Source organism: Mustelus asterias, chromosome 21 (genome assembly GCF_964213995.1).
Source record: "Mustelus asterias chromosome 21, sMusAst1.hap1.1, whole genome shotgun sequence".
Lineage (NCBI taxonomy): Eukaryota > Metazoa > Chordata > Chondrichthyes > Carcharhiniformes > Triakidae > Mustelus > Mustelus asterias.
This window is the reverse complement of record NC_135821.1, coordinates 6,929,095-6,946,594: the sequence shown is the minus strand read 5'-3', so window position 1 is coordinate 6,946,594 and position 17,500 is coordinate 6,929,095. Positions and strand designations below refer to the sequence as shown.

Sequence of the window (17,500 nt, the reverse complement as noted above, 5' to 3'; positions counted from 1 at the left end):
GCGTGCATGTGTGTGTGCATGTATGTGTGTGCGCGCGTGCATGTGTGCGTGCATGCATCCATGATTAATTAAACTTTGGCAAGATGAAGAGAGACAACATGTCTGTGAGGGCTGATAGACAGAAGGGTAAGTACTCGGTGCATGTATTTACAATGAGAGGCTGTTGGAAGGTTGGATTTGCGAGTACATAGCTTGAGGTTTAAATTTGCATTAGTAGATAGGTAGAGACTTGGCTCTTCAGCTGTGAAATTTCAAAGGGGAATTTAGAAGTGACAAGGGACTTTTACAACTTACAAAGTAAGTGACTCACCTGATGAAGGGGCAGCGCTCCGAAAGCTCGTGCTACCAAATAAACTTGTTGGACTTTACCCTGGTGTTGTGAGACTTCTTACTGTGCCCACCCCAGTCCAACGCCAGCATCTCCACATCATGACAACTTACAAAAGTTTCTTAAGCAAACTAGGAAAGGTTATTAAATTTTACTGACCCGGAGTGGAGGAAAATTAAAGATTTTTAAATTTTAAAAATGTTGATTTCATGTTGGCCGTGCGAAATTCTCCCTCAGTGTACCCGAACAGGAGTGTGGCCACTCGGGGATTCTCAGTGTACCCGAACAGGAGTGTGGCCACTCGGGGATTCTCAGTGTACCCGAACAGGAGTGTGGCCACTCGGGGATTCTCAGTGTACCCGAACAGGAGTGTGGCCACTCGGGGATTCTCCCTCAGTGTACCCGAACAGGAGTGTGGCCACTCGGGGATTCTCCCTCAGTGTACCCGAACAGGAGTGTGGCCACTCGGGGATTCTCCCTCAGTGTACCCGAACAGGAGTGTGGCCACTCGGGGATTCTTCGTGTACCTGAACAAGAGTGTGGCCACTCGGGGATTCTCCCTCAGTGTACCCGAACAGGAGTGTGGCCACTCGGGGATTCTTCGTGTACCTGAACAGGAGTGTGGCCACTCGGGGATTCTTTGTGTACCTGAACAAGAGTGTGGCCACTCGGGGATTCTCAGTGTACCCGAACAGGAGCATGGCCACTCGGGGATACTTAGTGTACCCGAACAGGAGTGTGGCCACTCGGGGATTCTTCGTGTACCTGAACAAGAGTGTGGCCACTCGGGGATTCTTCGTGTACCTGAACAAGAGTGTGGCCACTCGGGGATTCTCAGTGTACCCGAACAGGAGCATGGCCACTCGGGGATACTTAGTGTACCCGAACAGGAGTGTGGCCACTCGGGGATTCTCACAGTAACTTCATTGCAGCGTTAATGTTATCCTACTTACTGTGCCGCAGAAGGCTGTGGAGGCCGGGTCATTGAGTGTCTTTAAGACAGAGATAGATGGGTTCTTGATTAATAAGGGGATCAGGGGGTTATGGGGAAAAGGCAGGAGAATGGGGATGAGAAAAATATCAGCCATGATTGAATGGCGGAGCAGACTCGATGGGCCGAGTGGCCTCATTCTGCTCCTGTGTCTTATGGTCTTACCCTGGTCTGGCCCACACGTGACTCCAGACCCACAGCAATGTGGGTGGCTTTCAAATGAAGGGCAGTTTGGGATTGGTAATAGACTCTGGCCCAGTCAGCGACGCCCACATCCAGTTAATGAGTAAACAAAGCGGAGGCACTGCCTAAAAATGAGGACCAGACATTCCAGGAATGGAAACGGGCAACACTTCGACACACAAAGGCTGCTAAAAAGTTTGGAGCTTTCTTCAGCAAATGTCAATCGATGATTGATCGATCGCTAATTTTAAAACAGAGATTGCTAGTCTCCCGTGTTAACTAAAGGGATTAAGTGACATGCGGGCGGAGGTGGGTATGTGGGGTTCTGTCACACATCAGCTATGATCTCATGGAAGGGTGGGACAAGCTAGAGGGGCCGAATGGCCTCCTGCTGTTCACTGCGGTACCCACGCGATGAATATTCATACCACATTCACGCTTCATCGAGAGACACACACAGTGGGCGAGAGCTCCATACCTGTCCCAGGTTGTCAAAGTTGTACTTGTGATGGATCCACCGGTAGTTGGCCAGCAAGCAGTCCGATCTGTTGGTGACATTGCGGGTGTCGTGACCCTGGCAGTAGTAGAACTTGCCCTTGAATAGCTGAAAGGGTCAAAAAGCAGAGAGAACGGTGGCGTTAGGGTTAGGTTGCAAAATCCAGCTTGGGGGAACAGTGCAAAGCGTAGAGTGGGAGGGAGGCTGATTCTATACTCGACAAATAAACCTGAGCAGAAATTTGATAGACTAAGTCCTTCTCAAAGCTAGCGCGATGATGTTCCTGGATTGCCAACTACACCCCAAATGGAAACCCCAAACACTGATTCTTGTAACTAGCTTAGCGGAATGGAGTCCTCTATAAATAAGAGCAGCCTCCAGCAAACACAACTAGACTTCAGAGTGTTCCCGTCATATTTTCTCTTCCAGTTGTGTATCAGGTTTAATCACGTCAGGATCCAGACTGGAAACACAATCTGTTCAGTTCAGTCTGAATTTCTTCCCACTGTTAGATCCCTTGGAAACAAAAACTGACCAGTCGCGAGCTGATTCGAAACCGCGGTTTAAATTTGGCTGCCTTTTCTGTACTTGTCGTGATGCTGCTGGGGGCGGCACGGTGGCACAGTGGGTTAGCACTGCTGTCCCACAGCGCCAGGGACCCGGGTTCGATTCCCGGCTTGGGTCACTGTCTGTGCGGAGTCTGTACATTCTCCCCGTGTCTGCGTGGGATTCCTCCGGATGCTCCGGTTTCCTCCCAAGCTCCAAAGATGTGCAGGTTAGGTGGATTGGCCATGCTAAATTGTCCCTTAGTGTCCCAGGATGTGCAGGTTAGGTGGATTGGCCATGCTAAATTGACCCTTAGTGTCCAAAGATGTGCAGGTTAGGTGGATTGGCCATGCTAAATTGACCCTTAGTGTCCAAAGATGTGCAGGTTAGGTGGATTGGCCATGCTAAATTGTCCCTTAGTGTCCCAGGATGTGAAGGTTAGGTGGATTAGCCATGCTAAATTGACCCTTAGTGTCCAAAGATGTGCAGGTTAGGTGGATTGGCCATGCTAAATTGACCCTTAGTGTCCAAAGATGTGCAGGTTAGGTGGATTGGCCATGCTAAATTGTCCCTTAGTGTCCCAGGATGTGAAGGTTAGGTGGATTAGCCATGCTAAATTGACCCTTAGTGTCCAAAGATGTGCAGGTTAGGTGGATTGGCCATGCTAAATTGACCCTTAGTGTCCAAAGATGTGCAGGTTAGGTGGATTGACCATGCTAAATTGCCCCTTAGTGTCCCTGGATGCGTAAATTAGCGGGATTAGCGGGGTAAATACGTGCAGTTATGGAGTTAAGGCCGAGGTGGGATTGTGGTTGTTGCAGACTCGATGGTCTGAATGGCCTCCTTCTGCACTGTAGGGTTTCTATGATTCATTTCTATGAATAGATTGATCAATGGAAGAATCAGGAAGGCGGTTCTTCCATGAAGACGTGGCACAGTGGTTAGCACTGCAGCCTCACAGCGCCACGGAGTTTGCACGTTCTCCCCGTGTCTGCGTGGGTTTCCTCCGGGTGCTCCGGTTTCCTCCCACAGTCCGAAAGCGGTGCTGGTTAGGGTGCATTGGCCGTGCTAAATTCTCCCTCAGTGTAACCCGAACAGGCGCCGGAGTGTGGCGACGCGAGGAATTTCACAGTAACTTCACTGCAGTGTTAATGTAAGCCTTACTTGTGACTAATAAATAAAAAATAAAACAAATAAACAAACCTTGCAAACTGCGAGGGTAAGTCTCGGTTTCTCTCTCGGATTCCCCCCCCTTTGTTCGGGTCGGCTACCATCCCAGGATCGATGGGGCCCCTCCGGGATTGAAGTACTAATCTCGTTCTGTGAGAGGTTTATGAGTAGTGGGAGGGGGCGGCTGGGTTGGGGGGGGGGGAGGGGGGGGGGCGGTAAGTGAGGAGGGGGGCTTCGTCCTGACAGCAGCATCTTACACGAGTAAACATGATTCTCCATCTCACGTCACATGGGGTGCGCGGACAAGAACAAACTGAAAGCAGAAACCCTCCCCTGTCAGTCTGATCTGCATCGCGGTCCGTCAGTAAGAGCAGATAACAAACCCCGATATCCTCGGGGAGTTGGTAATTAAGACAATTACTTATTAAATCGTGAAGATCCTGGAAACAGCATCATGAAAATGTTAAAAAGGGCGCAAGATCGCATCTTCTGAGGCATTAATAATAAACAGAAGCATCCTGAATTTAAACTCTGCCGCTGGATAATTAGTTCTGTCTAAAATTAAAGTTCGGATTTCATAGAATCCCGACAGTGCAGAAGGAGGCCGTTCAGCCCATCGAGTCTGCACCGGCCACAATCCCACCCAGGCCCTATCCCCGTAACCCCATGCATTTACCCTGCTAATCTCCCTGACACAAAGGGGTAATTTAGCACGGCCAATCCACTTACTCCGCACATCTTTGGAGTGAGAGAGGAAACCGGAGCACCCGGAGGAAACCCATGCAGACACGGGGAGAACGTGCAGACTCCGTGGCGCTGTGAGGCTGCAGTGCTAACCACTGTGCCACCTTTTCATGGAAGAACCGCCTTCCTGATTCTTCCATTGATCAATCTATTCGTAGAAATGAATCATAGAATCATAGAAACCCTACAGTGCAGAAGGAGGCCATTCGACCCATCAAGTCTGCAACAACCATAATCCCACCTAGGCCTTATCCCCGTAACTGCACATATTTACCCCGCTAACCTATGCATCCCAGGACACTAAGGGGCAATTTAGCACGGCCAATCCACCTAACCTGCACATCTTTGGACACTAAGGGGCAATTTAGCACGGCCAATCCACCTAACCTGCACATCTTTGGACACTAAGGGGCAATTTAGCACGGCCAATCCACCTAACCTGCACATCTTTGGACACTAAGGGGCAATTTAGCACGGCCAATCCACCTAACCTGCACATCTTTGGACACTAAGGGGCAATTTAGCACGACCAATCCACCTAACCTGCACATCTTTGGACACTAAGGGGCAATTTAGCATGGCCAATCAACCTAACCTGCACATCTTTGGACACTAAGGGGCAATTTAGCATGGCCAATCCACCTAACCTGCACATCTTTCGGACTGTGGGAGGAAACCGGAGCACCCGGAGGAAACCCATACAGACACGGGGAGAACGTGCAGACTCCACACAGACAGTGACCCAAACCGGGAATTGAACCCGGGTCCCTGGCGCTATGAGGCAGCGGTGCCAACCACTGTGCCACCGTGCCGTGCCTATTGTCGGTGAAGCTCGGTCATTTTGTCTAGATATGGAACAGGATTTACTGGGTCCCCTCTAGTTTTGTACTGAATCTGCAAACGGGCAGTTAAAATTGTCTGAACCTTTGCCTTAAATAGCCTTCCCTCGGCAAGCGTGGCAGGACTCTGAATTTGAAAATCCATTCTTGGCATCGTTAGAAAGGTTGGCATTTGAGGAACTTTCATGGCCCATTCCTAGTTGCCCTGGAGAAGGATGGCGATAAGTCAGCTTCCTGAACTGGTGCAGCCCGTGTGGTGAAGGTGTCCACAACAGCTTGCCTCTGTGAAGGGAGACGCGCATTCCCTGCATTCCAATAGTAAATGCACTTCAAAAGTCATTTGTTGGACGCAAAGCACTTTGAGAGTTGCTGAGGCGACGTTAGGAGATCATTATTATAAAGTATAGATTTGAGTTGGAGCTGGAGTATTCAGGCAGATGCTTTTAACACGAAACAAGTCAGTCCATTAGTAACCCTCCAGAGTGGTTTCACTGCGTTCGTACAGCACGCCATTGGTATTTTCCACCTGCTCGTCCCAAACTACTAACACCAAACTTCCCCAAAACTAACGGGACTTTTACAGGAACTCTCATATTCAGGACTTGTCAGTCGATCCATTGGGTCTTTGAGGTAAATTTGTGGCATTATGTTCAAAACGGGGTTGATTTTCTTTCCGAAAGAAACTATTTTGGGGGCACGGTCTGGGAGCAATTGAGACACTGGGCGGAATTTTCCGGTCATTCACGCCAGCGGGATTCTCCAGCCCTGCTGCAGCGAATGGAGATTTGCCCGGCCTCCATCCTCGCCTGCAGTGATGGCGGGGCTTGAGTGGCTGGAAAATTTGAGGGAAAGCAGTGTTTGGGGGAGTGTAGGGTCTGTTCCTTTCTTAAAATAAACATGGGCAAAAACTGGTCTGAAGTTGAACTGCTTTTATTGAGCGTCATTTAAAATTAACATGGCAGAAAGTGGAAAAGAGTGATTTACTGGAGAGAGAGAGAGAGCAAGAGAGAGCGCGAGAGAGAGAGAGAGCGAGAGAGAGAGCGAGAGAGAGAGCGAGAGAGAGAGAGTGAGAGAGAGAGCGAGAGAGAGAGCGCAAGAGAGAGAGCGCAAGAGAGAGAGTGAGGGAGCGAGAGAGAGAGAGCGAGAGAGAGAGAGAGAGCGAAAGAGAGCAAGACAGAGAGAGCGAGGGCGCGGGAGAGAGAGAGGGAGAGAGAGGGAGAGAGAGGGAGAGAGAGAGAGAGAGAGCGAGGGCGCGAGAGAGAGAGCAAGAGAGAGAGCGAGAGAGAGCGCGAGAGAGAGAGAGCGAGAGAGAGCGCGAGAGAGAGAGAGCGAGAGAGAGAGCGAGAGAGAGAGAACGAGAGAGAGACCGAGAGAGAGAGAGCGAGAGAGAGAGCGCAAGAGAGAGAGCGCAAGAGAGAGAGCGCAAGAGAGAGAGTGAGGGAGCGAGAGAGAGAGAGCGAGAGAGAGAGAGAGAGCGAAAGAGAGCAAGACAGAGAGAGCGAGGGCGCGGGAGAGAGAGAGGGAGAGAGAGGGAGAGAGAGAGAGCGAGGGCGCGAGAGAGAGAGCAAGAGAGAGAGCGAGAGAGAGCGCGAGAGAGAGAGAGCGAGAGAGAGAGCGAGAGAGAGAGCGAGAGAGAGAGAACGAGAGAGAGAGAACGAGAGAGAGACCGAGAGAGAGAGAGCGAGAGAGAGAGAGCGAGAGAGAGAGAGCGAGAGAGAGAGAGCAAGAGAGAGAGCGCAAGAGAGAGAGCGCAAGAGAGAGAGTGAGAGAGCGAGAGAGAGAGAGCGAAAGAGAGCAAGATAGAGAGAGCGAGGGCACGAGAGAGAGAGAGGGAGAGAGAGAGCGATGGCGCGAGAGAGAGAGCAAGAGAGAGAGAGCGAGGGCGCGAGAGAGAGAGCGAGAGATAGCGAGAGAGAGCGAGAGGGAGAGAGCGAGAGAGAGAGAGCGAGAGGGAGAGAGCGAGAGGGAGAGAGCGGGAGCGAGAGAGCGAGAGAGCGAGAGAGCGAGAGAGCGAGAGAGCGAGAGGGAGAGAGCGAGAGGGAGAGAGCACGAGAGCAAGAGAGTACAGACTTGATCTAAAACTTGCACTGAACTCAACAGAACTAAACAGATAACTGTTAGAATATATGAATTCCTATCTGTGTTATTGAAATAGCTGGGCACACAGAGGGCCCCATTTTACCATCAAGTTGCGCCTGTTTCGAGCATGAAAACTTGGTAAAGTTGGGTGTGAGGCAAGTAGCGTGGTCCACGCCCACCTCTGCGCCAGTTCCCCCTTTACCAAGGGCCGAAAATGGCTGCCATCGGGACCGCGCCCGAAACGGTCGCAACGTCAATTTAAATGCATTTAAATTGATTTAATGGGCTGCACGCCCGACCTTACCGGCACTTCCCCCTTTATCACCCCGATCGCCCGTCCAGAATCAACACAAAACAGACATGTCCACAAAGGTCCGATTCGGGCACTCCAGCTTCTGAGGAGGTAAGCACCGAGCTTCCGGCGGCTCTCTGACTCAGATCGGTGGTGGGGGGGTGTGGGGGAGGAAGGTGGGTCAGATGGCTCTGTGTGTCAGATTGGTGGGGGGGGGGGACGGGACGGGGGGATCGGGGGGACAGGGCAGTGGGGCGGGGGTGTCCGCTGCCACTCTGTGTGTGATTGTCGGGGGGGGGGGGGGGGTAGGGGGCAGGGGGCCGCGATCGGTCTGGGTGGCGGGGGAGTGGGGGGGTGGGATAAAGGAGTCAGTAATGTTGTGGGGGTGAGGCAATGTCTGTGGGAGCCAGGGGGGAGGCATTATCCGGCCCGAGAGCGATGTGGCAGGGGAGCGTTATTCCATTTTTGTTTTCTGTGCATGCGCAGTTGGGGGCTCCGATCGGAGCTGCAGGATTTCGGGCGCGTTAAGCCCCGCCCACAGGCTTGTGCAGCGCGATACGGAATTGCTGGTATTTTTTCAGGCAGATTGCGGATGGGGGCGCCTGAGAACGGGTCTAAAAGTCGAATCTGAAACACTCCCGGTTTCAAGTCCGCCCGGCACTTAGAATCAAAATGGTAAAATAGGACCCATAGTCTCCAACTGTCATAAACAATTGGCAGCTGTGCGGCCGTGAAAACCTTTGTTGAGCAGCGTTTCTGCCAACATCGTATTTTGAAACAATGCAGTCAATTTCTAAGCTCACCCCAGAATTCCCAGCTGAGTCTAAAACGTGGTCAAGTTAGCTTTAAAGCTTGGCGTGGTTAGTTACACAGGCAGGAATACGTGAAAATTCAGTCTTTTAACTGAAGCAAAGCAGACGAAGGATCCCACAGGGAGGATCCCAAGTGTCCGAGACTGGAGTTCGGGAAACCCCTGTGTGGAAGTCGAAATTCCGGAGAGACCAACTGGCTCACGGTGTGACAAGCGTCTGGAGGGATGGGATTAAAAATCCCATTGACGTTGTATTGAATCTGTCACTTGGTTTTAGAGTGTGGTGTATCTGACCACAGTTGGCCTGTTGGTTTACAGGGACTGTGTCCTGACTGAGAATATTGGAGTACAAGATAGATTTTGTAACTGGTGTTATCTTTACAAACCTGTATATATCTGTCAAGGTGCTAGAGCAGTGTCCTATAGTTAATATTTTCTTGTTTAATAAATGTTTTAGTCTTCTGTTAAAAAATTAATTGGCAGCCCACGACTCTGTTTACCCACGTCTCTTAAAAAATAATAGTTACAATCTATCGAGCTGTAGTTCCGGTCGGGGACTGAATGTTCCAGTTCTGAATGTTCAGTGGGATTGTAACAGTTTGTATATCATTTCTGGCAAGCGTGAATGTCATGAAACCAGAAGAGAAAATGCTGGAAAATCTCAGCGGGTCTGGCAGCATCTGTAAGGAGAGAAAAGAGCTGACATTTCGAGTCCAGATGACCCTTTGTCAAAGCTAAAAGGCAGAGAAAGTGGGAGATATTTATACTGCAGGGGGGGGGAATGAAAGATGAGTCATAGCCGCAGAAACCAGGGGGAAAGGCTGCTAATGGCAGCCCATAGAGAGAATAGAAGGTGTGAATGGCCAAACGGCAGAGAAGCTGGAATCAGAGGGTAAACTGTGGGTGAAGATGTGGTGGGGGGGGGGGGGGGGGAGATGGGTGGGAGAGAGGTAAAATTGAGAGTAAAGGGGAAAAGGAGAAGCAAAGGGGGAGAAAGGGTAAGGAAACGGAGGATAAAGTAGGGGGAAAGAGTGGGGGGGGGGGTGAATGTCATGAGTCTGACTGGTTATCTTAAATTGGTTATTAGTGTAGCTATCAGCGCACTCAGGGTGATCAATAAGTGTTGCCCAATCACGCCTATTTAATGGATGTTTTAGAAACATAGAAACCCTACAGTACAGAAAGAGGCCATTGGGCCCATCGCGTCTGCACCGACCACAATCCCACCCAGGCCCGAACCCCATATCCCTACACATTTACCCGCTAACCCCTCTAACCTACACGTCTCAGGACACCAAGGGGCAATTTCTGCATGGCCAATCAACCTAACCTGCACCTTTTCGGACTGTGGGAGGAAACCGGAGCGCCCGGAGGAAACCCACGCAGACACGGGGAGAACGTGCAAACTCTACACAGACAGTGACCCGAGCCGGGAATCGAACCCGGGTCCCAGGAGCTGTGAAGCAGGAGTATTTGGGGTTTTACAAGTGCGGGTGGGTCGAATGCGGGCTGTACTCTGCCTATTATGGAGGTGGGGGGGGGATGTTTGATTCGATCGGCCAATCGCTGGGCTGTGCAGCCCATGGACATGTCTTCGAATGGGCGCTGAAACTCACGCACTGCGTTGACTAGCTGCGTGTTGGAGGGACGTTGATTAGCTGCGTGTTGGAGGGGCGTTGATTAGCTGCGTGTTGGAGGGACGTTGATTAGCTGCGTGTTGGAGGGACGTTGATGAGCTGCGTGTTGGAGGGACGTTGATTAGCTGCGTGTTGGAGGGACGTTGATTAGCTGCGTGTTGGAGGGACGTTGATTAGCTGCGTGTTGGAGGGACGTTGATTAGCTGCGTGTTGGAGGGACGTTGATTAGCTGCGTGTTGGAGGGACGTTGATTAGCTGCGTGTTGGAGGGACGTTGATTAGCTGCGTGTTGGAGGGACGTTGATTAGCTGCGTGTTGGAGGGACGTTGATTAGCTGCGTGTTGGAGGGACGTTGACTAGCTGCGTGTTGGAGGGACGTTGATTAGCTGCGTGTTGGAGGGACGTTGATTAGCTGCGTGTTGGAGGGACGTTGACTAGCTGCGTGTTGGAGGGACGTTGATTAGCTGCGTGTTGGAGGGACGTTGATTAGCTGCGTGTTGGAGGGACGTTGATTAGCTGCGTGTTGGAGGGACGTTGACTAGCTGCGTGTTGGAGGGACGTTGATTAGCTGCGTGTTGGAGGGACGTTGATTAGCTGCGTGTTGGAGGGACGTTGATTAGCTGCGTGTTGGAGGGACGTTGATTAGCTGCGTGTTGGAGGGACGTTGATTAGCTGCGTGTTGGAGGGACGTTGATTAGCTGCGTGTTGGAGGGACGTTGATTAGCTGCGTGTTGGAGGGACGTTGATTAGCTGCGTGTTGGAGGGACGTTGATTAGCTGCGTGTTGGAGGGACGTTGATTAGCTGCGTGTTGGAGGGACGTTGATTAGCTGCGTGTTGGAGGGACGTTGATTAGCTGCGTGTTGGAGGGACGTTGATTAGCTGCATGTTGGAGGGACGTTGATTAGCTGCGTGTTGGAGGGACGTTGATTAGCTGCGTGTTGGAGGGACGTTGATTAGCTGCGTGTTGGAGGGACGTTGATTAGCTGCATGTTGGAGGGACGTTGATTAGCTGCGTGTTGGAGGGACGTTGATTAGCTGCGTGTTGGAGGGACGTTGACTAGCTGCGTGTTGGAGGGACGTTGATTAGCTGCGTGTTGGAGGGACGTTGATTAGCTGCGTGTTGGAGGGACGTTGATTAGCTGCGTGTTGGAGGGACGTTGACTAGCTGCGTGTTGGAGGGACGTTGATTAGCTGCGTGTTGGAGGGACGTTGATTAGCTGCGTGTTGGAGGGACGTTGATTAGCTGCGTGTTGGAGGGACGTTGATTAGCTGCGTGTTGGAGGGACATTGATTAGCTGCGTGTTGGAGGGACGTTGATTAGCTGCGTGTTGGAGGGACGTTGATTAGCTGCGTGTTGGAGGGACGTTGATTAGCTGCGTGTTGGAGGGACGTTGATTAGCTGCGTGTTGGAGGGACGTTGATTAGCTGCGTGTTGGAGGGACGTTGATTAGCTGCGTGTTGGAGGGACGTTGATTAGCTGCGTGTTGGAGGGACGTTGATTAGCTGCATGTTGGAGGGACGTTGATTAGCTGCGTGTTGGAGGGACGTTGATTAGCTGCATGTTGGAGGGACGTTGATTAGCTGCGTGTTGGAGGGACGTTGATTAGCTGCATGTTGGAGGGACGTTGATTAGCTGCGTGTTGGAGGGACGTTGATTAGCTGCGTGTTGGAGGGACGTTGCTTTGGGGACTGACATTGTCCTCCTGTGACCACTCGTGTGGTGTGGTGAACCATCGTTGGTTCCCACTGGATAGTGCTGAGCCAGGGGCTGGCCAGTACTACAAGGATGTACATATGTTACTGTTGGGTTGTGCTATTGTTGCTGTTGGGGTTAGGGTGGGGTTGTTACACCTCTGTACTGTAGTGTTGTGGCACATCAGTCGGGCTCCGCCTCCTGGGAGAGGTATAAGAGTCCCTGCTCTGGCCGGGACCCCTCAGTCTGGGATAGTGTATATAAGTTCTGGTAGCTTCGTTACAGTAAATAAAAGCCTTTCATTTACTGAGCTTCAAGCCTCGTGTCTGAATAGCGCATCATGTGGCCACTGCGTTGTAACAGCGTGAAAGGGCTTGCTTAACGCGTTACCTTTCCAGAGTAATCCGTTGGTACAATTTCACCGTTAATCACTTTAATCTGGCTTCATTGTAAATGTGGAAATCAAAATGAAATTCGGGCCGTAAACCGATGTAATCTACAGTCAGCCACAGCCGTATTATTTATTTCTCTCATTTTCTCCTTCAGGAACCCTCGCTGTGTTTGCCTTAAAACAGAGACTGCATTTCGCAAACACTGAGACTCCTTGGCTGCCAAATGCTTCAAGACGTCCTGCGGACATGAGAAGGCACTGCATAAATGCTAGTTCTTCTCCCCCGTAACATGCAGTCATTTAGTGCACAGTGGGTCTACCAGAGCGCCCGCTCAAAATGTCTCCTTCTGCTCCCTCAGACAAGATTGCAATCTTTGACCTGCGTTTTCTTTGGGGTTTAAAACACGGTGTGACTTTGAAATTTTCAAAAGCGTTCACCTATCTGGATCGATCACGTCTCAATGAACAGCGCAGCACAGGAACAGGCCCTTTGGCCCACCAAGCCTGCGCCGATACGCGGTTTCTATCCCTCCGTTCACCTGTGGTCTATCAAAATAATGGGGCGGCACGGTGGCACAGTGGTTAGCACTGCTGCCTCACAGCGCCAGGGACCCGGGTTCGATTCCCGGCTTGGGTCACTGTCTGTGCGGAGTCTGCACGTTCTCCCCGCGTCTGCGTGGGTTTCCTCCGGGTGCTCCGGTTTCCCCTCTCAGTCCGCAAGGCGTGCTGGTTAGGGTGCATTGGCCGTGCTAAATTCTCCCTCGGTGTACCCCGAACAGGCGCCGGAGTGTGGCGACGAGGGGATTTTCACAGTAACTTCATTGCAGCGTTAATGTAAGCCCGCTTGTGACACTAATAAATAAGACTTCAAGCACCTTGAATGTTGCTAATGTGCCAGCTTCTGCCACCTCCGCTGGCAGCGCGTTCCAGGCACCCACCACCCCCTGTGTGAAAAACATTCCCCGCACATCTCCGCTAAACTTTCTCACCTTGAACCTGTGCCTCTTGCAGTTGACTTTTCCACCCTGGGAAAAAGCCTCTGACTCTCCACCCTGTCTATGCCTCTCATCATTTTGTGGACCTCCTTTAGCCCCTTTTCACCTCATAGAATCATACATTTCAGAAGAGGCCCTTTATCCCATCGAGTCAGCACTGACTCCCGCTTTGCTTATAGTATTTCCCCAGTAATTCCCAAGGCAGACAATTGGGGGCTGAAGGGCAGGGCAGTGTGGTTTAATGGCCCACTCAGATGTATTCCACCCCTCGCTCCAGAACTTTGAATTGCTAACCCCTTGGGTTTCATATAGACATCATGAGACGGCAGAACATTAGAACAGGGGGCGGCACGGTGGCACAGTGGGTTAGCACTGCTGCCTCACAGCACCAGGAACCCAGGTTCCATTCTGACCTCAGGTGACTGTCTGTGCGGAGTCTGCACGTTCTCCCCGTGTCTGTGTGGGTTTCCTCCGGGTGCTCCGGTTTCCTCCCACACTCCAAAGATGTGTAGGTTAGGTGGATTGGCCGTGCTAAATTGCCCCTTAGTGTCCAAAGATGTGCAGGTTAGAGTATAAAAGCTGGAGTCTGATGATGCAGCTGTATAGAACGCTGGTTAGGCCACATTTGGAGTACTGCGTCCAGTTCTGGTCGCCGCACTACCAGAAGGACGTGGAGGCGTTAGAGAGAGTGCAGAGAAGGTTTAACAGGATGTTGCCTGGTATGGAGGGTCTTAGCTATGAGGAGAGATTGGGTAGACTGGGGTTGTTCTCCTTGGAAAGACGGAGAATGAGGGGAGATCTAATAGAGGTGTACAAGATTATGAAGGGTATAGATAGGGTGAACAGTGGGAAGCTTTTTCCCAGGTCGGAGGTGACGATCACGAGGGGTGACGGGCTCAAGCTGAGAGGGGCGAAGTATAACTCAGACATCAGAGGGACGTTTTTTACACAGAGGGTGGTGGGGGCCTGGAATGCGCTGCCAAGTAGGGTGGTGGAGGCAGGCACGCTGACATCGTTTAAGACTTACCTGGATAGTCACATGAGCAGCCTGGGAATGGAGGGATACAAACGATTGGTCGAGTTGGACCAAGGAGCGGCACAGGCTTGGAGGGCCGAAGGGCCTGTTTCCTGTGCTGTACTGTTCTTTGTTCTTTGTTGGGTGGATTGGCCATGCTAAATTGCCCCTTAGTGTCCAAAGGTGTGCGGGTTAGGTGGAATGGCCATGCTAAATTGCCCCTTAGTGTCAAGGGGATTAGCAGGGTAAACACATGGGGTTACAGGGATAGGGCCTGGGCGGGATTGTTGTCGGTGCAGGCTCGATGGGCTGAATGGCCTCTATGATCTATGGAGATGCCGAAGGAATGAAGTTATTTATTCATTTAGCCGGTTTCTGAATTTCTGGACATAAATATCAGATCCGTTCTGCTCCTGCCTGCCGCAGTGGAAATACGTTAGAAATATGATTCCATTTTTCCCGATTCACGGCAGCAGTTCAATGCTTTGGACTCGCTCTGTCTCTCCTGACTGTGTGTGGTGTGTCGGAACCTGAAATTTGGCACAGTGCTTTCTGCCACAGTGATCGCTGCCTTGTCTCTCTCTCTCTCTCACACTGGCTGACTTCACAGCTAGCCCCTGGTTATGTCTGCCAATCAAACCCATTACTTTAAGATCCCAGGGTGTCAGTCACACTTGGACTGGACAGAGTCAGCGGCTGCCCTCTGGCGAAAGCCATCGATCCGTGCCGGCGTGTGTCGATTAGTGTGCGGCCGGACGAATGGATTGCTTGCCTGCACAGCTATGGGGAGAGCGCCGTTTCAGGAGAATAAAGACCGGGACTGGCATCTAACAGTTGTCTGCATATTTAACCAGCCGGTGTGTGTGTGTGTGTGTGTGTGTGTGTGTCGCAAGAGTTGCATATTAATGCCTTTCACCCTACCAGCCGGCAGTCTATACCCTCCGCGGCACTCACGAATCTGCCAGAAGCGTTTATTATCCGGCCAGATTGCAACATGACCACCGCCCCACCACCCCGCAAGAGAAAGGGATGAAATGATAAAGCGTGGAGGGAAAGAGAGACAAATTCCTTGTTGGTTTCGTTCCTGGCACCTTCTCAAATTCTTTCTGCAAATCCAAATACACCACTGCTGTGTACCCTGTGTACACGGGCGCACTGATTTCCTCCGAGAATTCAACTAAATTCGTCAAGCATGAACTGCCCTTTGCAAATCCATGCTGACTGCCCCTGATTAGCTCACTCCTTTTCCACAGTGTTGGCTTACATTATCGCTCGTGATTCTCTCTCCAGCAATTCTGCTCCTGGCAGTGTGAGACTGGCTGTTCTACAGGGACCCGGCTTATTCCCTCCTCGTGTTCCAGTGAGATATTCAACATCCAGGCAGGCGATGGCCTGGTGGTATTATCGCTGGACTATTGATCCAGAAACTCAGCTAATGTTCTGGGGGGACCCGGGTTCGAATCCCGCCCACGGCAGGTGGTGGAATATGTAATTCAATAAAAAGAAAATCTGGAATTAAGAATCTACTGATGACCATGAAAAGCATTGTCGGAAAAACCCATCTGGTTCACTAATGTCCTGGAGGGAAGGAAATCTGCCTTCCTTACCCGGTCTGGCCTACATACATAGAAACCCGACAGTACCGAAAGAGGCCATTCGGCCCATCGAGTCTACACTGACCACAATCCCACCCAGGCCCTACCCCCATATCCCTACACATTTTACCCGCTAATCCCTCTAATCTATGCATCCCAGGACACTAAGGGGCAATTTTCGCATGGCCAATCAACCTAACCCGCACATCTTTGGACTCCAAAGCTTACATGTGACTCTCAACTGCCCTCGGGCAACTAGGGATGGGCAATAAATGCCGGCCCAGCCAGCGACGCCCATGTCCCACGAATGAATAAAAAGAAATCTCCAGTCAAAATAATTTTCAAAATTAAAGGTTGGCTTCTTCACAAACCTCTTTCAGCATTCTGGAGGGTTGCACTCTCGCTCTCTCCCTCTCTCACTCTTGAGTTGGAAGATTTTGGGTACAAGGCCTGAACATGGATTCCAGGCCGGAACAGCCCGTGCAGTACTGCGGGAGTGCCGCACTATCAGAGCTGCTGTCTTTCAAATAAATAGGGGCCCCACCTTGTCCAACCCACTGAAAGACCCCTTGGCCACTGATATGGAGATATTGTGGAACGGTTCCCCTATGCCCTGCCAATGTCCTGACCACACTCAATGGTCAGTTACAAGGGGGCACAAGTTAAAAGTGAGGGGGTGGGAGGTTTAGGGGGAATTTGAGGAAAAACATTTTTACCCAGAGGGTGGTGATGGTCTGGAATGCGCTGCCTGGGAGGGTGGTGGAGGCGGGATGCCTCACATCCTTTAAAAAGTACCTGGATCAGCGCTTGGCACGCCATAACATCCAAGGCTATGGGCCAAGTGCTGGCAAGTGGGACCAGGTGGGCGGGTCAGGGCCTTCCGTACGTCGGTGCAGACTCGATGGGCCGAAGGGTCTCTTCTTCACTGTAGTATTCTGTGATTCTGTGAACCTACATCACTAAAGCGAATGAGCTGATCATTAACGCATTGCTGTCTGTAGGATCTTGCTGTGCCCAAATTGGCTGCTGTGTTTCCAAATCGCAACAGCGACTACGCTTCAGAAGCAACTTCACACGGCACCTTGGGGCATCGTGGCGGTTAGAGGAAATGCAAATCATCATAGAATCCCTACAGCGCAGAAGGAGGCCCTTCAGCCCATCGAGTCTGCACCAGCTCTCCAACAGAGCATCTTATCCAGAACCTAACCCCGTAACCCCACATATTTACCCCGCTAATCTCCCTAACCTACACGTCTTTGGACACTAAGGGGCAACTTAGCATGGCCAATCTACCTAACCAGCACATCTTTGGACACTAAGGGGCAACTTAGCACGGCCAATCTACCTAACCAGCACATCTTTGGACACTAAGGGGCAAATTAGCACGGCCAATCTACCTAACCAGCACATTTTTGGACACTAAGGGGCAACTTAGCACGGCCAATATACCTAACCCGCACAGCTTTTGGACTGTGGGAGGAAGCCGGAGTGCCCGGGGGAAACCCACGCAGAGACGAGGGAGAATGTGCAAACTCCACACCGACAGTGACCCGAGGCCAGATTTATTCATCATTCTTTACTTTCCCTTAAAGTTTGGGATATGGGGAACCGGTGGGGAGGTGGATTTGAGACCAGGGAGAGATCAGCCATGATCTGATTGAATGGCGGAGCCGGCTCGAAGGGCTGAACTTGCCG

The 17,500-nt window shown here is 51.4% G+C and overlaps 1 protein-coding gene across 1 annotated transcript in view; it reads right to left on the bottom strand.

Moving 5' to 3' along the window:
• LOC144509464 (voltage-dependent T-type calcium channel subunit alpha-1I-like) overlaps positions 1 to 17,500 on the bottom strand; it is a 232,987-nt gene that overhangs the window by 51,951 nt on the left and 163,536 nt on the right. Inside the window, exon 21 of the mRNA XM_078238374.1 lies at positions 1,981 to 2,106. Within this exon, the coding sequence (XP_078094500.1) occupies positions 1,981 to 2,106 (126 nt within the window). The remainder of the gene's footprint in view (positions 1 to 1,980; positions 2,107 to 17,500) is intronic.